The following is a 23,528-nucleotide window of genomic DNA, read 5'->3' as shown; positions in this document are numbered from 1 at the left end:
GAGCGCCTGGCGCATAATATCGCCAGGAAATATTTGTTCACCAATTGGGCGTCAAGACATGATTATTTCTTAATCTGAATTTGCCGTCCCACGTCTGGCCTCGCAAGTTAGCCGACGTCTTGGCGATTTCCATAGTCACGCCCCTTCTCTAGCCCTGAAGTAGTGAAAGGAGCCCAGGCTGGCCCCGCCCCCGCCGCTGACGCAGACACACGTGATGCGCGCCGGCGCGCGCTGTTTCCGGAAGTCGCCGCCGCGGTCTCCGCCGCTTCTGCCTTCGCTGCTGCTGCGGTCCCAGCGGAACTTTTCGTGTAGAACGGCCGAGGCGGGCCCAGGCGGGGCCGGGGTTCCGGCCACTCTGCAGAATGGAGATAATCAGGAGCAGTGCGTGTCGCGCCGTGCATCACCCCGAGACTCAAGGCCCCCTCACCCAGCCTGCTAGGCCCAGACCAGCGCCGGTGTGCTTGGTGGGGCCTGGGGCTGAAGCATCCCCTCAGGGGTTTGCCTCCCCTGAAGTCTGTGAGCTTTAGGGGGTCTTGTCCCTGCCTTGTCCTGCCCGGGCGTCCCCCAGGGCTGTGTGCCTCTGTGGCCCGTGCACCCTCGGGGCTGGTCTTCCTCCGGCCCACGCACCCACTGGGGACTTGATCCCCTCCCACTATGCACCCCTCGGGGACTTGATACTCTGTCTTGTTTATCCCTCTAGGACTTGTCCTCCTCCCGCCTGAGGCCTCAGGATCTTCCCAGCCCTTTCCTTTCCCATTAGGAGCTCTTGGGCAGGAAGCCCGGCCACCGGTTCTGAGCCTCTTCTCGGTTTCTCCGCAGATTTTAAGAGTAATCTTCAAAAAGTGTACCAGGCCATAGAGGAGGCCGACTTCTTCGCCATCGATGGGGAGTTTTCAGGTATCCCTCGCTTGCAAGCTGGGGGCTAGCGATGCATAGCCAAGGCTCCTCGTGACCCTCTGATTCCCCGACCCCCCTCCCCCCCACTTCTGCCTGCTGGCCCCTCCTGTTTGTGGCCTTGGGCGTTGGTTAAAGGATTCTCAACGATTTCTCTTAAGCGTTTCAGAGGCATGGAAGACGTGCACTGGGTTTGTGAGGGTTACAGATAGAGATTATAGTTTTGGTGCAGCTTAAAACTGACATGCACGTGGTAGGGTAAAGGTCAGGCTTTTTTGTACGTATGATAAAATATACATCACTAAAATTTACTGTTTTATTTTTTCTAAAGATTTTATTATTTTTCAAGTAATCTCTGTACCCAGGGTGAGACTTGAACTTACAACCCCGGAGATAGTCACCTGCTCCACCAAGTTAGCCAGCCAGGTTCCCCTAAAATCTTACTATTTTAACCATCTTTAAGTGGTTTTACAGTTCAGTGGCATTAAGCACATCCACATTGTCTTGCATCCATCTCCAAAACTTTTCCATTTTATCAAACTGGTATTCTACTAATTGGACAGTAACTCCATTTTTCCCTCCCCACTGCCTCTGGCAGCCATTATTTCTGTCTTCTATGAATTTGACTATTCTAGGCACTTCCTGTAGGTGGAATCATCCAATATTTTTCCTTTATGACTGACTTTAGCGTCAGGCTCCTGGAGGTAATGAAGGTTTTTCTTTATGCATTAGTGGTAGTGTTCATTGCCTACCTCCGCATGGGTGTATATGTGTGTGTAATGCTTTACCAACACTTACAGGTGCAAAGTTTTTTTCTCCCCCCTTTGGATGAAAGACTAATTTCTGAGTTTTTGAAGTCAGCGTGAACAATTGCTATAGATAGCCACTTTTGCTAGCAGATTTTATATGTTAAAAACACTTCAGGCCTTTCTAAAGGAAATATGTTCCTTACCTTTAAGCATGAAGTGTTTAGCTGGAGTCAGTTCACTGAGAAGCTGTGTTTTCACCAGAAATAAGTTTTCTCTTTGACCTTCAAAATTCCTTTGTTGTGTATAGATCTTTCTCCAAACTGTTAATCAAGACTTGTACTCTAGCAATAATATACGTCATGATTCCTTGATGTCTGATTATGCATTAATCCTTTTGAAAGCAGAAAACTTAATTAATTATAGAGATTGGTTTCTTAAGTCATTACTGTGTTTTGAAACCTATTTTAGACCCTGGAACTGGGTCTAAATTGAAGCATTTACATCTCTGAATTCGTTATTACAGAGTTCAGCTTGATGGTCAGTGAAATTAATACTAATTTTGAAAAAGTGAAGTAAGGAGTGCTTTCAAGTAATCTTAATTCATAAGAAAATGAAATTACACAGCCTTTGAATAGTTGATCTTTTTATATTAGTGTTAAAATTTTTTATTTATTAAAATTAGGAATCAGTGATGGACCTTCAGTCACTGCATTAACAAATGGTTTTGACACTCCAGAAGAAAGGTATCAGAAGCTTAAAAAAGTAAGTGAAAATCTTTTTTTCCCCCACGTTGGTCTTCCTTATGTTGAATCGTAAAGAAACGTTGTCATAAACTTGCATGTTAACTTCTCTACCCCAGCTGTGAAATGATATTTTAGTGATGTTAAAAAACAACAGCAAAAATAATTGTTTGCTGGAAAACATTTGGGGAAGGTTTACTATTTTCATTGTTAATTTGATTGATAGGAAATATGATGGGGTGATAGTAATCATTTGCAGATCGGCCTACTGTGATGCTCTGGTTGGTGGTTGGTGGATAGGTGGTTAATCAGGAAAAATATTAAGAAGCATTTATAAGTTAACACTTCTGACACAAAAGGTGTAGCCTGTTGTAATCGAAAGTATTCTGCTAAAAGTCCAATTGAGTAGTTAGAAACCCCACCTGACTGAGTGTACTCTTGTCACATTGAATATACAGCACTGATTTGACAGGTGTTTTGTTTCCCTTTTCCAGCATTCCATGGACTTTTTGCTGTTTCAGTTTGGCCTTTGCACTTTTAAGTATGACTACACAGATTCAAAGTAGGTTGTTTTAACAAGCAGTGGATTTCTTTTCTCGTGCTATAATGTAACCCACTAAGTCCCCTTTTATCTTATTTCCCCCAGGTATATAACGAAGTCATTTAACTTCTATGTTTTCCCGAAACCCTTCAATAGATCCTCGCCAGATGTCAAGTTTGTTTGTCAGGTTGGTAGCAGAATTGATTTTCTTCTGTTATGAATTGTTGATGAGGCAGTATGGAAATGTGGAATCAGAATTCTTTTTTAAAATTCGGTTCTACTACTACCTTTGGGCTTTCGGCAAGCCGTTCCACCTCTCTGACTTGCAGTTTTAGGGTTGTGAATGAACAACACTGCTGTCTTCTTCTTTGCTTCAGAATCAAGGGATAAGAGCAAGAAACAGGCAGATGGAAACCAGAACACGAGGTGTATCGTGAGCAAAGCTGACTTTGGGAACATGGCTTTGTTGGGGACTTTTAACGTCTGGCCCCTGATTTGAACCCATAGATCAGGTCCTTCAGGCTTCTTCCCACCCCTTTATCTTTGTTCCCATCTCTAAGGGTGGAGCTTTATTTTCCAGAGGAATAAGTTTGTGTGTATCTCGTTTAAAAAGAGAAAACCCAGTTGGGATGAGCACTGGGTGTTGTATATAAGCCAGTTTGATAATAAATTGTATTAAAAAAATAATAAATAAAAAGAGAGAACCCAGAAGGGGCTACACTGCATACATATGCTTATTTCTTTTTCCCAAGTTTCCCAGTTAGGAAAAAGAGTCCACGGTTTGCCCCTGAGGAGGAGAGGGCATACTTTCTGAGCCAAGGTAAGGATACAGGGAGGTTCCCCTTTAGAACATCACCTTTAGAATTGGAACCCATCTGTTTGACACTAAATATCAGTTTCCTCTTCCTGTACTCTTAATAATCTGTGATAGTGATAAGGAGGGTGTGAAAAAGCTGTGTAGTATATGGAAATGTGATTAGGGCTGAGGGTCGATCTTGTTTTCCCTTCCAATCTTGTGTCCTCGCGTCTCTCCGGGTGGCATCATTAGTTCATGTGAGTCTTGCCCTCCTTCCCTTCTCCTCCACGTAAGTAGGAACACAGCTGGGAAAGCCTGGGGGGTAGGCTTCTGAGTGACTGAGCCGTACCAGATTCTTTGTGTAATATGGCAAGAGAGAAACAAGTGAAATAATGAGTTATTCATATGTCTGGGGCTGAAGAGAAAAGGTGAAGGCAGTTTTGGTCTTGTAACCTGGCTTCTCAAGTTACCAAGTAGGCCTTTATTCAGCAATTGGTTGATAACTACTTAACAATTCCCTTAGTAGGGGATACTAATGAGACAGTATTTATAGATTCTAAAGTTTTCCAGCGGTACCAGGAGAAGACAGAAATGTAAGTGGGTTCTATGGCTTTAGCCGGGAGTCAGTCAGGCAAAAGTGGACATTGGTTATGAGACACCTTTGGATGATGCTTTGTTCTAAAATGCCACCACAAGTACAGTTATTCTAGGAGATCCAGTAGAAGTGAATCAGAAGAATCTATCTACCTGTTGTACAACGCTATTCTGTGGCTACACCTGGAATATTTAATGCAATCTAGTTGCTAGCCACTCCCTAAAAAAAATATGATAGATTTGAACAGGCTAGAGACCCCTGTCTAAAATGGACAATGGGATAAGCGTGTTAACAGTGTTTTAGTCTGAAAAAGCAAAGGCAGAGAAAAGATTTACACTCAGTATGAACTTGTGAATTGTTTGGCTGGAGTGAATGATAGTATTTTTGGGGCATCTGGGTGGCTCAGCCAGTTAAGTGTCCGACTTCGGCTCAAGTCATGATCTCATGGTTCGTGGGTTCGAGCCCTGTGTGGGGCTTTGTGCTCACAGCTCAGAGCCTGGAGCCTGTTTCAGATTCTGTGTCTCCCTCTCTCTCTCTGCCCCTCCCCTGCTCATTCTCTCTCTCTCTCTCTCTCTCTCTCTTTCTCTCTCTCTCAAAAATAAACAAACATTAAAAAAATTTTTAAGTGAACAATAATATTTTTGAATTTTCTTTTTTTTGGTTCTCAATCTAGGGTGGTTTCTGTTTTGTTTAAAATTCTTTAAAAGAATTTTTTTTTTAATGTTTATTTTTGAGAGAGAGAGAGATTGAGCAGGGGAGGGGCAGAGAGAGAGACACACACACAGAATGGGAAGCAGGCTCCAGGCTCTGAGCTGTGAGCACAGAGCCCGACACAGGACTTGAACTCACGAACTGCAAGATCATGACCTGAGCTAAAGTTGGATGCTTAACCGACTGAGCCACACAGGAGCCCCTGTTTTGTTTAAAATTCTAAGACGGCAGCACTTGCATCTTACAAGGAAGTTAGCTTCTTGACTCACAGAGCAGGGTGAAAATTGTGTCTGGTCAAAAACCACTCTTGGGGGGCACCTGGGTTCACGAGTTCGAGCCCAGTGTCAGGCTCTGCATTGACAGCTCAGAGCCTGGAGCCTACTTTGGATTCTGGGTCTCCCTCTCTCTCTGCCCCTTCCCTGCTCGTTCTCTCTCTCTCTCTCTCTCACTCTCAAAAATAAATAAAACACTAAAAAAATTTAAAAATTAAAAACAAAACAAAATATGAGATCATGACCTGAGAGCCAAAATCAAGAGTCAGACGTTCGATCCACTGAGACACCCAGGCGCCCCCATGTTTCGCTTTCAATATGGTATTCAATAAATTACATGACATACTTAATGCCATATTATAAAATGCTTTGTGTTAGATGATTTTGCCCAATAGCAAGCTAATGTAAGTGTTCTGAGCACGTGTAAGATAGGCTAGGCTAAGCTGCGATGTTCAGTGGGTCAGGTATACTAAAAGCAGTTTCAACTTAACACTATTTTCGACTTAGAGTGGGTTTATTGGGGCATGCACCATCGTAAGTGGAAGAAGTTCTGTGTATGTATACATGTATGTAAAAGCTAGAAAAAAGGAGTGAGATGGGGAAGGAGGTGGCACGTGGAAGAGGGTATTAAAAAAAGAAACTCGTTTCTTACTCTAGAGTCAGGAGGAGTGTTTTCATATGTCACAGTCGTTTACGTATTATTGTCAGTGAATTCAACATTTGATGTTCAGCTAGAAAAATGGAGAGAAAGAGATGAAAACAATGTGAATGCCTAAATATAGATGGTTGCCAGAGGGGAAGGAGGTAGGTGGATGGGCAAAGTGGGTGAAGGGGAGTGGAAGGTACAGGCTTCTGGTCATGGAATGAGCAAGTCATGGCAACAAAAGGTACAGCATAGGGAACACAGTCAGTGATGTTGTAATACTTTTGGAGGGTGACACGTGGTAGCTACCCTTGTGAGCACAGCATGACATACATACAGAGATAGTGAATCACTATGTTGTACACCTGAAACTAGCGTGATATTATATCTCAGCTGTACTCAAAAAATTTTTGAAATAACGTAAATACCTGCCATCCCACAGGATGGGTACCTTCCCTGGGAGTGTGTGTGGTTCTCAGTCTGCCCGTTCTTCCATATCCTGCCCAGTGTGTGAGCATCTCACTGTGTGTGCAGACGCTTATTTTGCAAGAAGCACCTTCAGTTGCTTTGTTTCCAAACTCTATCTGCTTTAACAGTGATAAGAGCTTTCCAAGAGTGATTTTTTTTTTTTTTTTTTTTTTTTTTATTTATTTCTTTTTGAGACAGGGAGAGACAGAGCATGAACGGGGGAGGGGCAGAGAGAGAGGGAGACACAGAATCGGAAACAGGCTCCAGGCTCCGAGCCGTCAGCCCAGAGCCCGACGCGGGGCTCGAACTCACGGACCGCGAGATCGTGACCTGGCTGAAGTCGGACGCTTAACCGACTGCGCCACCCAGGCGCCCCTCGTTTATTTATTTTTGAGACAGAGAGAGACAGAGCATGAACAGGGGAGGAGCAGAGAGAGAGGGAGAGCCCGACGCGGGGAGAGCACAGACCTGGGCTGAAGTCGGCCGCTTAACTGACTGAGCCACCCAGGCGCCCCACATTTTTTTTTTTTTTTCTTTTTATAGTTTCCTACTCAGTACAGCGATCAGGAGTTTCCCGCTTGTTGGAAGGCTGTGATGTTTACCCAGTATATTTTTCTTAAATATTGTGAAACAAAGGATATTGTTTGTAAGCCATAAAGGAGAACAGCCCACCTAGTTTAAGTGAATGGATTATATGGCAGCCTTGGAGTAGAAATCTTAATTTTCTGACCTTTGACCTGCTCCTTCATTGCCTGGCTGCCTTTGTTTACTTGTCTGAGTTATCTCTCTTTGTCTGTTAACGTATCTGCCACCAACATCACCAAAATGTATGTTCTGTTCACTCTTGTTTCAGAGCTCAAGCATTGACTTTCTGGCAAGCCAAGGATTTGATTTTAATAAAGTTTTTCGCAATGGTAAGATTACATCTGACCTCTCCTTAGCGCTTGTAAATTTGGGTTTGATTGAGAATGATCTTTCTCTGCCCGCTGTCTGAGACAGAATCTCAGGGTCCTGCCACACCATGTGCAGCCTTAGAGTTGTAGACAACTCTTTTATCATGCCTTTGAAAACCTTTAGCCTCGTCAGCCACGAACGGGGAGAGTAGACAGTACTTCATTTTACCCTAACGAGGCCATGCCAACTCCTCATTTTATTTTATTAAAAAAAAATTTTTTTTTAGTTTACTTTTTTATTTTTAAAGTTTATTTTTGAGAGAGAGAGAGAGAGAGAGAGACTGAGTGCAAGTGTGGGGCGGAGGCAGAGATAGAGGGAAGCACAGAATCGGAAGCAGGCTCCAGGCTCTGAGCTGTCAGCACAGAGCCCGACGTGGGACTCGAACTCATGAACCGTGAGATCATGACCTGAGCCAAAGTCGGATTCTTAACTGACTGAGCCACCCAGGCGCCCCTGTTTATTTTTTTGAGAGACAGAGAGAGTGAGCAGGGGAGAGACAGACAGGGAGAGAATCCCAAGCAGGCTCTGCCCTGGCAGCCTGGAGCCTGATGCAGGGCTTGAACCCATGAACCACGAGATCATTACCTCAGCCCAAGTCAGACGCCCAAGCAACTGAGACACCCCAGCGCCCGATTCCCGATTTGATTGAGTGGAATTTATTTTCCTGCTGGTGTTGTGACTCAAGTGGCCTAACAGACCCGCTGTGGAGAGCACAGTTTCCCCCATTTTTTTCCAGTGAGACAGGTGTTAGAGGACTTAAGAAAGGACCTGCATTCTAGTAAATGCCGTAATGAAAAACTCCCTGTTCCAAGTGATGCTTGTTTATTATTCGGAGAGAGTTGCTTAGTTCCTCACACACGGCACAGTCATGACAGCTCACCGGGTCGTGTGACAGATGGGCGAACGTGCTTAGGAAAGGGACTGCGTCTTATACATTTCATGTCCCCAGGGCATAGCCCAAGTCGTCTTCTGTGTCAGGGAGGTGACACTAATATTCGATGAGCGAATATTGGCCGTGAAAGTCCCTACCGGAGTTTTTCCCTTCCTTTTGTTCCTGAAAAGTGTTTCGGAAAGCCTCTGGTTTTCCCAGCAGTTTTCAGCACCTGCTGCTGTAAGGTCAGTAACTACTTTTACCTAATCTCATAAATTGTATTTTTTTTCCATAGTGAACGCCCAATTATTGAGTGAGTTGAGGGAGATTTTTTGTAATACAAGTGTTGGAACACATATTCAAAAAATTATCTTCCCCTCACCAGGATCTCCTTGTGAGCCCTTCAGAACCCACACCGTAGTGTTTTTTAGTTGATTCAGTGGTGCTGCACCTTCACTTTTTTTTTTTTTTTTTTTTTTTTGTTTGTTTGTTTAATTTTGAGACAGAGAGAGAGCATGAGCGGGAGAGGAGCAGAAAGAGAGACACATACTTGAAGCAGGCTTCGGGCTCTGACTTGTCAGCACAGAGCCCAACTTGGGGCTCGAACTCATAAACCAGGAGATCATGACCTGAGCCAATGTTGGATGCTTAATGACTGAACCATCCAGACACCCCAATGTTTTTGACTTTTTGGAAAAAAAAAAAAAAAAAAAAAAAAAAAGATTTTGGAGCCCAAAACGCTTAATGCAGTGAGTGAACCAGCTGGGCAGCACAGTTTGGGTATTCTAAAAATTTTTTTCCCTTTGGCTCAAACTTGACTCTGAAAGCTGTTATCAAATACAAGTTCCAAATGTAGTTAGAGCACTCTGTTGGAATAAGTGCAAAAATCTGTTGAAGGAACTGCTTTAACCAGTCTCCTGTGGATGTATAATTTCCAGCCTGATGGTTTTATTTTCATAAAAGGAGAGAAACAGCCAAGTTGGAGTGTGTGCCTCATTCGCCTTGTTTTATAGTCAGACCTCGGAGTATTTTCGTCACAACTGAATCGGGACTCCCAGGACATCTGTCATTGCCAGACTCTTAGCCCCACACTGTGGCTGATACTCTCAATCTGTTCTCGATCGTCCCTTCTCTTCCTTACCAGTTTTTTGCGCTCGGGCTCTGCAAATCCAGACCCTTTTCTTCTGGCCGTCTTCTCAGAAGTGCCTTTGACTTCCTTGCGTGAAAGGGAATCAGGTGACTCTTGCTTCACTTCCCCTGCACCCTCTGGAGCATAGGTGGTTTTACCTCTCTCTCTCTCTCTCTCTCGCTCTCTCTCTCTCTCTCTCCAGGCAGGCATCGGTGGGTGTCCTTGTTTTACCATGCCATGTGACAGCTACGTGGATTCCCTCTTCCCAGGAGCCACGGGATATGTCACGGGCTCTATGGCCCCTCTTTTTGCTGATTTCATGGGGGTGGCATTCACGACAGCCTTGGCTTCGGCTTTCTGTCTTCTCTCCACTCCTAACTCTCTCCTCATTATGGGTGACATCACCACCCACAGGGATGACCAGCAAATGGCCTGTCCTGTCTGTTTCTCGACCAGTTGCTCAGCGGTCTTTGCTTCCAGCTCCCCTTAGCCATCTCTGCCCTTGGGAGCACCGTGGGTCTCATCACCAGTAACTGAACGCACCTCCAGCCTTTCTTTCTGTGACAGCACTACCTCTTGTCCTTCTCAAGTACTCAGTCTCATCACTGGTGGTGTTACCTTTTTTTTTTTTTTTTAATTGTGGAAAAATGCGCATAGGATTTACCATCTTAACCATTTTTAAGTATTCAGTTCAGTGCTAGTAAGTACATTAACGTCATGCAACTGATGGTGTTATTAATGTTGATCGCCTTTTCTGCCAATTAGTTGTAGCATTCACCGATGATTCTTGCATGGAATGATTAGTATTACTGATAAACGGTGATTTTTCTAATTCTATCATCAAAAAAGTTCATTACTGGGGCGCCTGGGTGGCGCAGTCGGTTAAGCGTCCGACTTCAGCCAGGTCACGATCTCGCGGTCCGTGAGTTCGAGCCCCGCGTCAGGCTCTGGGCTGATGGCTCGGAGCCTGGAGCCTGTTTCCGATTCTGTGTCTCCCTCTCTCTCTGCCCCTCCCCCGTTCATGCTCTGTCTCTCTCTGTCCCAAAAATAAATAAAAAATGTTGAAAAAAAAATTAAAAAAAAAAAAAAGTTCATTACTGTCCCGTGGCTTTTAATGCCACCCGTATTCTGATGATACCTAAATTTATATCTCATTACCTTTTTCCTGAGCATTAGGCTTATTGTATCCACAGCCCTTAATTCATATATACCCTTAGCTGATTTATGTATTCAGGTGGTAGGTTTTGATTTTCATGTCTTGGGCCCCAAAGCTCTTCTTTGCCCAGGGTTCCCTACCTCTGTAGGTACACCTGCCGTCTTCCCAGCTGCTTACACCTAACACCTAGGTAGCGTTTTCGATTCTCCTCTTCCCTTTATCCCTCCCTTCCAGTATATCAGCAGGTTATATCTCTCCTATCTCTGTATTCATCTTCTCTGTCTCTAGTCTAAGCTGGGTCACAAACCAAGACCCACAGCCCATTTTGCAAATAAAGTCCTATTGTAAATAAAGCCATGCCCGTTCATTTACCCGTCATGCGTGGCCATTTTCATGTTACAAGAGCAGAGTTGATTGGTTCCAACAGAGATTCCCCATGTGGCCCACAAGCCTAAAACATATACTGTATGCTTTAAGGGAAAGGTTACTGACCTCTGACGTAAGCAGTTATCTCTTGCCTGGATAATTGCTTTTAACTGGCTTCCCTACTTCAATCTTCATGGGAGTCGAAATGATCTCTTTTAAAAACAAACAGATAATGTAATTGTCTTGCTTAAAACCTTCTAATGGCATTCTGTTGCTCTTCGAATAAAACAGGTTCTTTTTTTTCAATTAAAAAAAAATTAAAAAAAAAATTTTTTTTTTTATCATTTTAATTTATTTTTGAGAGACAGAGAGAGACTAAGCGTGAGCGGGAGAGGGGCAGAGAGAGAGAGGGAGACACAGAATCCAAAGCAGGCTCCAGGTTCTGAGCTGATAGCACAGAGCCTGATGCGGGGCTCAGACTCACCAACCGTGAGGTCACGACTCGAGCCGAAGTCGGACGCTCAACAGACTGAGCCACCCAGGCGCCCCTTTAATTTTTTTTAATGTTTACTTTTGAGAGAGAAAGAGAGTGAACAGGGGAGGAGAAAGAGAGACTGAGACAGAGTCCAAAGCAGGCTCCAGGCTCTGAGCTGTCAGCACAGAGCCCTGTGCGGGGCTCGAATTCACAAAACCGTGAGATCATAACCTGAGCCAAAGTCCGACGCTTAGCTGACTGAGCCACCCAGGCGCTCCCAGTGCCCCTGAATAAAACAAATTCATATCACGACCTGTAAAGGCCTGCACAGTCTCGCACCACCGTCTCCATGCTGACATTGTGCCATTCTCCTGTTCCCTGTGTTCCGGTCACGCCAGCTTCCTTGCTGTTTCTGGAGCTGTCCACACCATTCCATCCTTTGGGCGTTGATCGTTTTTCCCCAGCCTGAAATACTCTTCTTCTGGCTCCTTGCTGGCCTGACTCCTTCTCACCCTTTCAGTCTTTGCTCTCAGTGGCCTTCTCTGATCCTCCTGTCGAAAGTCCTTCCCTTCACTATGGAGCAGAAGGTGTCTGCTTTGTTCCCTGTTAGATCCCTTGGGCCCACTGCAGTACCTGGCCCGGTGTAAGTGCCAAAGAAACATTTGTTGAAAGAAGAATGCATGGTGCAGAAGCAAAGACCAGTGTATTTCAAAATCATTTGTCTTTTCTGTTGATTTTTTTGGGATATAGTTAAATATGGTAAGTCTTGCCTGAGCATTTTAGATTCACTGGTTTGCTAAAAAAAAACCCAACTTTTTATGTTGAAATTTTTATGTTTAGTTACCTCTGCTAATGCATTCTTTTTCAAATTACACTTAGGAATTCCCTATTTAAATCAGGAAGAAGAAAGACAGTTAAGGGAGCAGTACGATGAAAAACGCCTACAGTCCAATGGTGCAGGAACTCTGTCTTACGTATCTCCCAACGCGTCAAAATGTCCTGTGACGATTCCTGAGGATCAGAAGAAGTTTATTGACCAAGTGGTGTAAGTTCCCGGACTAGAAGAACGCGTCACGCAGATATGTTGGGGCAGGACTGACATCTGTATCTCAGGCTTGTGCTGCACGAACACTGCACACACGGGTGTGATATCGTGAATGGCAGGATTCCACTGGGTCATATCTGAATTTGTGCAATCACAGCACATTGTAAAATAGAATTCTGTGTGCTGTACTTAGACTTGTAGTGTGTCACCCGGCAAGAGACTATCTCAGTAAGTGGGTAGACCTCCCAGTTGGACGGAGTAGGCATGGATCAAGGGCCTGATAGGCACTGTCCAGTTTCCCTGAAGGCAGAGGAATGAAACAGGCCTATCCAGATATTTACAACATATCCACATTTTTTAAAATTAAAAAATGAGTTTATTTATTTATTTTGAGACCGAGAACCTGGTTAGGGAAGGGGCAGAGAGAGAGTGAGAAAGAATCCCAGACAGCCTGTGGGCCAATAGCAAACCGTGAGATCGTGACCTGAGCCAAAGTCAAGAGTCGGATCCTTAACTGACTGAGCCATCCAGAGCCCCTTGTTTTGTTTCTTTGAATGAAGTTTCTGACAAGTACGCGTGCCATTGGAGGAGTGTCTGGTTTCACTGGGTTTTCAGTATAACTGCCTTACGAGCAAAGTAAAAATTAATCACTTGATTTTATTGGAGTATAGTTGACATGTTGTTACATTATTTTCAGGTGTACAAGGTAGTGATTTGACGGGTTTATATATTATGCTGTGTTCGCCCCGAGTGTAGCTACGATCTGTCCCATTACATCACTGTTATGCCATCATTGATGGTATTCTTTTTGTTCTCTCTTTTTTTTTTTTTTTTTAATTTTTTTTTCAACGTTTTTTATTTATTTTTGGGACAGAGAGAGACAGAGCATGAACGGGGGAGGGGCAGAGAGAGAGGGAGACACAGAATCGGAAACAGGCTCCAGGCTCCGAGCCATCAGCCCAGAGCCTGACGCGGGGCTCGAACTCACGGACCGCGAGATCGTGACCTGGCTGAAGTCAGACGCTTAACCGACTGCGCCACCCAGGCGCCCCTTTTTTTTTTTTTTTTTAACGTTTATTTATTTTTGGGACACAGAGAGACAGAGCATAAACGGGGGAGGGGCAGAGAGAGAGGGAGACACAGAATCGGAAGCAGGCTCCAGGCTCTGAGCCATCAGCCCACAGCCCGACGCGGGGCTCGAACTCACAAACTGTGAGATTGTGACCTGAGCTGAAGTCGGACGCTTAACCGACTGAGCCACCCAGGCTCCCCTTTTTGTTCTCTTTTTATTGCTGCGACTTACTCATTCCATAAGTGGAGGTCTGTATCTCCCTCTCCCCTTGACCCGATTTGCTCAACCCTCCACCCTCCTCCCCTAGAAAAGTAAAAATTTAAGTTCCTTGTATCAATGAATCCTTGAGAAGTTGTCACTAACTCATGAATAACGACAACGAAAAGAATACGTCCAGATAAAGTATTTTTCTTTAAGGGTAACCAGGTATAACTCTAAGTATAACTTACAACTTATAACCTGATTGGGTAGAGTTACATTGTCCTGGGTTCTGATGTTTAAATTGCTTCGGAGTATGATTAATCTGTTGGTTGGTCGCTTCATTCCTGAAAGGTACTGATGGCGATGTTTTCATTTTAACTCCTCAGAGAGAAAATTGAAGATTTATTACAAAGTGAAGAAAACAAGAACTTGGATTTAGAGCCATGTACTGGGTAAGTTGCCCTAAATATTTTCACATGTTCTTTTTTTGGAGAGTGGATGATTTCTGGCATGTGCTCTATTTTGGGTTTTTAAACCCATATTCATAAACGGTCTTTTTATTATAGGTATGTTCCCAAGATGTAAGCCCTAACTTTAGCATTAACACATTGGGGACACTGGTATATTGCGACACTGAGTGAACAGTTTGTCCTGTCCTGGAGGGGAGAAACCCCTTGTTGCATCTTTGACTTTACGTTATGCTCCAGCTATGCTCTAGCGTGGCGTAGCTACTTGAGCCTCGAGGGGTGCTTAATACATAAAGGTTTCAAAGAAAAGAATTCGCCGTCGGGCTACGTCTATCCTTTTAATTTCTCTCTGCAGTAGAAAACATCAGTGTTTCAAAGAGTCAGTGGCTCAGATAATTTGTGCCTAGCTTCACAAAAGTGTTTCAGTGTGTGTGTCTACTTTAAACTCCTCGTACAGCCGCAGGCAGTAACACTGGGGTTGGAGAAGAACTTCTCCCTCTTCGACCCATGCGATACAATAATATTAAAGAACATTCTGATGAGGACAGATGGTAGGAGATCCTGCCACTCAAACATCCTGCCGGGTTTTGTTTGTGTGAGACCTGTCGCTTCTCGTGGAGTCGCTGTGAAAAATTAAATGTCTTTCCTAACCAGTGCTTGATCAGTTAGGATTTTCTTTTAATGAGCCCCAATCAGTACCTTCTCTTTTGTTTTTATAGGTTCCAAAGAAAACTAATTTATCAGACTTTGAGCTGGAAGTAAGTGTTTATATTCTATGTGAGAGCTCTGTGAGGGACCCAGGATTGAAAACTAAATATTATGTCTTAGCTCTCCTTTCACTTCTGAGATTCTTGGTGATCTGACCATACCATGTTCTTGGGCAGTGCTGTATTGAACTTCCCCTTACTTCTTAAGTTCCTTGAATACCCACTGATTTTCTTTGTTGTTATTTCGTAGCGGATGCTTTTAAACCTTTTAAATTTCCTTTCAGTTGTCACTTTGGCGATAGGTTCATTAAGTTCCGGATGTATAGTGTTTTGTTCTTTGAAGGTTAAATGATAAAGATTGGGTTTTAAGATCTAGGAAATAACTCAGATGAATGCTCTTTCTCAGGCAGGGGTTAGACCATGGGTACGTTTTAGGCGGTCTGTGAACCCCCTGAAATAATATCCAAAATTGTGTGCCTGTATTTCTCCGGTGCTGTATCCGTTTGTTTCACTGTATTTTCGAGCAGACCTCTAACCCCAAATTGAATGTCGTTGTCGAGCAGGGGGAAGTTTGCATTCGACTTTATTTGGGCCTCTTGTTCTTCCATTAGAATCTACCAGTGATGTATGTACCTGGAGTTTACTTTGAACAAAACTGGAGAAGGGCCACTGTCCTCTGACTAGGCTCCTGGCCTGTCATGTTGTCCTTTCAGTGGACTCCATGGGGGTTCCAGATCCCTCTCCTTGGCTAATGCACACGCTGGTGCCAGACCATAGTAGAGTTACTCTTCTCAAACCTCCTCTGTGTATGCCCCATACCATTTAAAACAACCTTCACAATTTCACTTAGGAAGTAAACGTTATTGCATTTGGGAGCAAGATGCCTGTGTCCTAAAACGTTAATTTGAAATCAGGTACACTCTGCATTTTTTTTTTTTTTTTTTAGTTTTTATTTTTTTTAATGTTTATTTTTGAGAGAGAAAGAAAGAGCACGAGTGGGGAAGGGACAGAGAGAGAGGGAGACAGAGGATCCAAAGCAGGCTCTGTGCCGACAGCAGAGAGCCTGACGCGGGTCTTGAACTCACGTCAACCATGAGATGATGATCTGCATCGAAATCAAGTCGGACACCCAACTGGCTGAGCCACCCAGGCGCCCCTACACTCCTGGATTCTTAAAGCAGACATAGGGAAACATTCAGTAGCTGAAATATTATGGAATAGGTTTACTATAAAGTCTTTGTTGTAGTAGTATTTATTTTATATTTAATAAAACTTCTTAACATAGCTGTCAAGTTGCTTTTTAAAACACCTAGGGTTTTAGCTGTCATTGGCTCATCTAGTGATGTCCTCTTGTCTCTCTCTTCTTTAGGTATCCCAAAGGCATTCACGTTGAGACTTTAGAAACTGAAAAGGTAACCCCAAGAACTGTCCAGGGCCAAACACATACAATGATACAATGACGTGCTGAGAGTCAGAATTGACTCCTGGCTCTGCTTCCTGTGAGCTGGGTGACCTTGGGCAAGTCACTTCACTTCTCTAAGCCTCGTCTTCCTCCTTTGTACCCTGGAGATGAGCATGGGGATGGTGATCTGTGCCTGTTTTGATCACAGCTGTTTTGTGGTGATCAAGCAGGTCGAAGGATATGAACATGATCTGTAAACTTGAAAGTATGCACATGTTACTTTGTTAGTATGTTAGTATGTGTTCTTGTTACGGCAGAAAGCTGTAGTGGTCTGCATGAAAAACTGGCTTCCTGTTACGTGGGCACGGGAAATGAAATTCTAGAATCTGGGGCATAAGCGTGAGCATTGGGAATACATTCAGGCATGTGTTCCCAAGGTGTGCTGATGGAACCGTGATGGGTAATGGGAGGCTGAGGGCGGGTTCCTTGAGCAAAATTTTAGAATTTTAGAATTTTGTTGTTGGTCTTTTTTTTTTTTTTTTTTCCACTCTCTGTTGTTGCTCTTGAGTCAGATGTCAAATGAGAGATGAAGTAAATTAAAAAAAAATCTTGCTTGAAGATACATCTCAAACTTTGACATAGAATGTGGTGTGCTTACTTGATTCAAAACGGAACATATGAGAAAGAAGGGACTAGTTTTCTGACAAGTTACCTGGAAATCCAGGATATGTTTCTAATGTCAATGAAATGCGATACAGACATTTTATTTTTCATTGAAAAAAAATTTAAATTGTAGTTAACATACAGTGCAATATTGGTTTCAGGAGTAGGATTCAGTGATTTATCACTTACATACAACACCCAGGGCTCATCATGACAGGTGCCCTCAGTCCCCATCCCTCATTTAGCCCAACCCCCACCCACCTCCCAGAATCAACCCTGTTTGTTCTCTTTCGTTCAGTCTCTTGTGATTTGCTTCCCTCTCTCCCCCCAACTTTTCCCCCGTTCCCCTATGTTCATCTGTTTTGTTTCTTAAATTCCACATCTGAATGAAATCATATGGTATTTATCTTTATCCGATGCACTTATTCAGCTTAGCATAATACGCTCTAGCTCCATCCACGTCATTGCAAATGGCAAGATTTCTTTCTTTTTGATGGCCGAGTAATAGTCTGTTCGTGTGTATTCACACACACACACACGCGTGCACACACGCCTATACACACTACATCTTTCTCCATTCATTGGTATGGATATTTGGGTTTGGGTTCTCTCCATAGTTTGGCTATTGTTGATAACACTGCTATAAAAGTGGGGTGCCTGTGCCTCTTTGAATCAGCATTTTTGTATCCTTTGGGTATCTAATAGTGCAATTGCTGGCTTGTTGGGTAGTTCTATTTTTAGAAGTAACTCCATACCCTTCTCCAGAGTGGCTGCACCAGTTTGCATTCCCACTAACAGTGCAAGAGGGTTCCCCTTTCTCCACTTCTGCGCCAACACCTGGGTTTTGTGTTGTTAATTTTAGCTGTTCTGACAGGTGTGAGGTGGTATCTCAGCGTGGTTTTGATTTGTATCCCTGGTGATGAGTGAGGTTGAGCATTTTTTCATGTGTCTGTTAGCCATCTGGATGTCTTTGGAAAAGTGTCTATTCATGTCTTCTGCCCATTTCGTCACTGAGTTAATTGTTTTTTGGGTATTGAGTTTGATAAATTCTTTATAGATTTTGGATACTAACGCTTTATCACATATGTCATTTGCAGATGTCTTCTCCCATTCCATTGGTTGCCTTTTAGTTTTATAGATTGTGTCTTTCGCCATGCAGAAGTTTTTTATCTTGATCAAGTCCCAATAGTTCGTTTTTGCTTTTGTTTCCCTGGCCTCTGATGATGTGTCTATTAAGAAGCTGCTTCAGGGAGCCTGGGTGGCTCAGTTGGTTGGGCGTTTGACTTTGGCTCAGGTCATGATCTCACGGTTCATGGGATTGAGTCCCGCATCGGGCTCTGTGCTGACAGCTCGGAGCCTGGAGCCTGCTTCTGATTCTGTGTCTTCCTCTCTCTCTCTCTCTCTGCCATTCCCCTGCTCACACTCTGTCAGTCTCTGTCTCGAAAAATAAATAAACATTAAAAAAACTAAAAAAAAAAAAAGTTGCTTCAGCCAAGGTCAAAGAGGTTGTTGCCTGTGTTAGAAATTTTATTTTAAAACTGACTATTTAGAAATTCACGTTCACATGCAGTGTAACTTCTTAGTGTTAGTCGTGGAAAGTGTCTTATTCTCATGGTCTATTGGCACTTCTTTAACAAAAAACTTTTTTTATTAAGTTTATTTATTTATTTTGAGAGAGAGAGAGAGCGCACAAGCAGGGGAGGGGCAGAGAGAGGGAGAGACAGAATCCCAAGCAGGCTCCACACCATCAGCACAGAGCCCGATGCGGGGCCTGAACCCATGAACTGCGAGATCATGACCTGGGCCGAGATCAGGAGTCGGAGATCAGCTCAACTGACTATGCCACCCAGGCACCCCTCATAGTCTACTGATACTTCTGATGTCGGTGGGGGTGAGTTAATAAACTGCAGGAGGATGTCATTTCAGCACAGAGGCAGAATCTTGGTTTGTAATGCATCAACTCAGTTTTCGGCGGCGTTTCAAAATGGTTTCAGGGTATTTAGCCCATGAAAGGCTGTGTGGTGATAAAACATATAACTTCAAATGGTAGCAGTATCTGAATTGCTTGCCATCCGGTTGCTTGCAGAAAGTTGTACGTCTGGCTTATGTCTTTCAGAAGGAGCGATACATTGTCATCAGCAAAGTAGATGAAGAGGAACGTAAAAGGAGGGAGCAGCAGAAACACGCTAAAGAACAGGTAATGGAGTCATGGTCACGTCGTTTGGGTGAGAAACAGCATCTAAGTACTGATTTAGTCCTTTCGTTGTGTTTGCAGATCACGTGTCACATTCCAGTGTAACGAATAGTTTCCTATCACAGCAGAATTGAACTGGCAGAAAAACCTAGAACGGAATGAGAGCAACTTAACGGTGAAAAGTGTAGACATAGCCACCAACAGGAGTCTGACATGGTGGTTGACCACCGTTCACCTTTGTGAATCTGTCTTGAGGGAAGTGTTATTGGTCTGCATTCAGATTGTGTGGCACGGAACCTCATGCCCGTTAACTGATACTGCTGTGTTCAGCCTCGGGCGCGGTTGCTGTTTTCCTAAAACGAAGGGTAGTACGTGTGATTTGACAGGTTAGGATGGCTTGGTTGGATCTGCGTCGTTAGCAGCCTCCTCCTGGTTGCTGTTATGTGCTGCGGAGTAAGTCACCTGGCCAAGAGGTGTCGGTGAGCGAGAACAGAACAGTGAGTGAGTAGCAGTTGAGGTGGAACCTGGAAGCATTTAGAAGGTAGAATCGGTGGCATTTGGGATGGGGTGTGGGTGGCGAGAGTGGAAGGGGAGAGAAGAACGATAGTTAGGCCAGAGATTGGAGCTGTTGAGACGGATGGCAGGTGGGGTGGCCTGGAGTGATATGTGGGTGGAGGAGGCCAGGAGGTGACCCAGGGGTGAGTAGGGGCCACACCTGACCGATTGAACCAGTAAAGATGCAAAAAGCCACTGTTGGATTTAGGCAGCTTATTATATAAAGAAGGAGGATCAGCCAGTGGTGCCAACTACATCTGGTCCCTGTCCCACACACCAGAAAGACGACACTGAAACCAAAGGGGCCAGGGGACTGCGGCGTGAGTTGTGGCTACCCGTTACCGAACAGTCAATTCTAGACCACAGCTAAGTGCTTTTCTGTGCCGTAGCTCCATTCTGCAAAGGAGGGTGGGGCAGAAAACCCGCATGCCTCATCAGAACCTGAGAAGCCGTATGACAGCCTCCTGGGAGAGAGAGGGAGGCGGGCGGGAGATGGCCGGGTAGCAGCTCCTCACAAGCCCCTGCGTCCCACCCACCGGCTCCCCCTGGGGTGTTCCAACACGAGATTGGTCCTGACTCAGGCCTTGGCCTGTGTGTCTTCAGTGGATATGTGCAAGGGTGAGTGTCCTGTAGGCAGGCTTGTCATTCTGGAGCGCAGGAGAGAAGGTGAGGTGAGGGCTAGGTGTGGCTGTCGTGGGTGGAGAGACTGGGCCTGGGTTGGAGCACCTCCCATGTGCTGAAGAATGAGAGTAAGATGGTCTGGGGTGGGTTCCTGAAAGATCTAGCATTTAAATGTTAGGCAGAAGTAGAAACATGTGCCCAGAGAGTATTGTGGCCAGCAGCCCAGGAAAGAGGATGTTCAAAGAAGGGGACGTCGGCGTGGAGGAGTAAGGATAAGGACTGAGATGTGGCCGTTGGCTTAGCCTTGGGAGGAGTTGTTCTTTTTTTTTTTTAAAGTGTTGCAGTAAAAGTTTAGTAATGGTTTTGAGAGATAGAATTCCAAATATCTGTTATAGTTTGCCAGAGGACAGAGGAGAAAGAGACAGAAATCTTGAGACCCAAGGGAACCGGGATATTTAGCTGGGACCCCAACCCAGCACTCCCCACCACAGGAATTCATGCACTTGACGAGAAGGACCTCTGGTCACAAGGAAGAATCAAAACTTTGGTATAGGAATTAGGGTCAGATTATTCACCATTTATAACATATTCCCCATATGTTCAAGCATTATGGTAGGTACAGAGGGTATAAGAATAAATGATTCCTGGCTTTCCTGTCTAAGAGCTAACAGTCTGTCTGGGAGGAAGCCATCAAAATGTCATTAAAAATTTGCATAGCGATGTGAAGTTTCTAAAAAACGGTCTTAAAAGTTAAAAAAAAGTTTTAATTGTGGCAAAATACACATAAAATTTACTACCCTATTTCTTATTTTACATTAAGAATTTTTTTTTATGTTTTATTTTTTATATTTGAGAGAGAAAGAGAGAGAGATGGAGTGTGAGCAGGGGAGGGGCAGAGAGAGAGGGAGACACAGAATCTGAACCAGGCTCCAGGCTCTGAGCTGTCAGCACAACCTGATGCGGGGCTCAGACTCACGGACCATGAGATCATGACCTGAGCCGAAGTCGGACGCTTAACCCACTGAGCCACCCAGGTGCCCCTAAACATTTATTTATTTTTGAGACAGAGAGAGAGAGAGAGAGAGAGCGCGAGCAGGGGAGGGGCAGAGAGAGGGGGACAGAGGATTAAAAAGCGGGCTCTTTGCTGGCAGCAGAGAGCCTAAGGCGGGGCTCGAACTCAGACTCAAACTGTGAGATCATGACCAGAGTGGAAGTCAGACACTTACCTGACTGAGCCCCCCAGGCGCCCGTATCCTATCTCTAAGTGTGCATACAGTTCTGTGGTAGTAAGTATGTTCACCTTATTGTCTAGCCATCACTGCCATCTGTCCTCGTAACTGTTTTCGTCCTGCAAAACTGAAACTCTGTCCCCATTAAACACTGGCTCCCTTTCTACCCCCCTGCCCCAGCCCCTGCCACCCACCATTCTACTTTCTGTCTCTAGGAGTTTGACTACTCCTGGTACCTTCTCTGAGTGGAGTCCTACACTGTTTGTCTTTTTGTGACTGGCTTATTTCACTTAGCGTGATGTCCCCGGGTTCATCCATGTTGTAGCAGGGATCAGAATTCCCTTCCTTTTTAAGCTGAATAACAGTCCATTGTCTGTATATGCCACATTTTCTTCACTCACGCATCATGGATACTGGGTTGCTTCCACCTTTTTGATCTTTGTGAAATAACTCTGCTGTGATCAAGGGTGTGCAAATATCTCCTGGAGTTCCTGCTTTCAGTTCCTTTGGGTATATACCCAGAAATGAAATTGCTGGATCATATGGAAATTCTTTATTTAATTAAAAAAATTTTTTTAAAAACATTTCTTTATTTTTGAGAGGGAGAGAGACAGAGTGCAAGCAAGACGGGGACACACAGAATTCGAAGCAGGCTCTAGGCTCCAAGCCGGCAGCACAGAGCCCGACGCGGGGCTTGAACTCACGGATCTCGAGATGACGGCCTGAGCTGAAGTCGGACGCTTAGCCGACTGAGCCACCCAGGCGCCCCTATATATTTAATTTTTTGAGGAACCACCATACTGTTTTCCGTAGTGACTGTGCCACTTTGTGTTTCCACCAACAGGGCACGAGTGTTACAGTTTTCTCCACATCCCGGCCAACACTCGTTAGCTTTGGGAGTTGTTGAAAGAGAGGAGCAGCTTCAGTGAGGGAGAGGCCAGAGAGCAGAGGGCTGCAGGTAGCTGGCATTGAAGCTGGAGCTAGTGAGCAGAGGGAAGACTTGAGTTATGTAGCCGTGATGAGAGCAGACGGGGCTGCGGCTGCTCGCAAGATAGGGAAATTGAGCCCATTTACCCACCACCGGGAAGAAAGGAGGGATGAAACCGAATGGGGATGGGTCTCAGAATGTTGTACTATAAACGTTGTATAAAAAATGCATTTGACGAAAAAGCCGGGAGAATTTGGAGAATGCTTGATGGGATCCGTCAACTGCTGGATAGGTTTCCTCAGAATTTAATGCAGTGTTGAATTTGGTCAGCAGGTGGCAGCTGAGAAAAGATTATGGGTTTTTTTTTTTTTTTTATTTTATGTTTGTTTATTTTTTGAGAGAGAGAGACAAAGTGTGAGTGGGGAGGGGCAGAGGGAGATACACACACACACACACACACACACACACACAGAATCCGAAGCAGGCTCCAGGCTCTGAGCTGTCAGCACAGAGCCCGATGTGGGGCTACAACCCACAAGCTATGAGATCATGACCTGAGTCAGATGCTTAACTGAGCCACCCAGACACACTGAAAAGTTTGTGTCTTTAAGACTGCTTGCTAGCCATAGAAATTTCAGCAAACGATGTGCGGTGATGGGTAAACCCTAGGCACTGTTAGTACAGTAACTAATAAATAATTTGCTCCTTGCTAGTTCCATGTTCTAAAACAGAAGAGTGGTCTATACATTGATCATTTCAGATGCAGTTGTTTAGGATGATGGAGACAGACTATGGGAAACTAAAGCTGTCTAACTCGATGTAACATTTCAGTGCTTTTTGGGGGCTAGGTTTTAACCTGTGCAACTAAGGAATATATGTACATCAATAGTTTCCTTGGTTTGTTTCTCTAAATTAGGAAGAACTGAATGACGCTGTGGGATTTTCTAGAGTTATTCATGCCATTGCCAATTCGGTAAGTGAACCAGGGTCTATCTATTTTCCTTCCTTCCTCCCTTCCTTCCTCTCTCTCTTTCTCTTTCTTTCTTTCTTTCTTTCTTTCTTTCTTTCTTTCTTTCTTTCTTTC

General features: G+C 44.4%; 1 protein-coding gene across 2 annotated transcripts in view; it reads left to right on the top strand.

Moving 5' to 3' along the window:
- Positions 1-230: 230 nt before the first annotated feature.
- The window catches only part of PARN (poly(A)-specific ribonuclease), a 164,368-nt gene continuing 141,070 nt past the window's right edge, over positions 231-23,528 (top strand). Inside the window, exons 1-12 of one of the 2 annotated variants that reach the window (XM_049638279.1) lie at positions 231-381; positions 820-897; positions 2,326-2,405; positions 2,878-2,945; positions 3,030-3,111; positions 7,263-7,323; positions 12,240-12,405; positions 14,065-14,130; positions 14,865-14,903; positions 16,222-16,264; positions 19,034-19,114; positions 23,361-23,417. In XM_049638279.1, the coding sequence (XP_049494236.1) occupies positions 363-381; positions 820-897; positions 2,326-2,405; positions 2,878-2,945; positions 3,030-3,111; positions 7,263-7,323; positions 12,240-12,405; positions 14,065-14,130; positions 14,865-14,903; positions 16,222-16,264; positions 19,034-19,114; positions 23,361-23,417 (840 nt within the window). In that variant the 5' untranslated portion in view covers positions 231-362. The remainder of the gene's footprint in view (positions 382-819; positions 898-2,325; positions 2,406-2,877; positions 2,946-3,029; positions 3,112-7,262; positions 7,324-12,239; positions 12,406-14,064; positions 14,131-14,864; positions 14,904-16,221; positions 16,265-19,033; positions 19,115-23,360; positions 23,418-23,528) is intronic. The other variant, XM_049638278.1, reaches the window with a different exon arrangement.

This window comes from Panthera uncia, chromosome E3 (assembly GCF_023721935.1).
Source record: "Panthera uncia isolate 11264 chromosome E3, Puncia_PCG_1.0, whole genome shotgun sequence".
NCBI lineage: Eukaryota > Metazoa > Chordata > Mammalia > Carnivora > Felidae > Panthera > Panthera uncia.
Note: the sequence above shows the minus strand (reverse complement) of the source record. Positions and strands in the feature narration are given on the sequence as shown.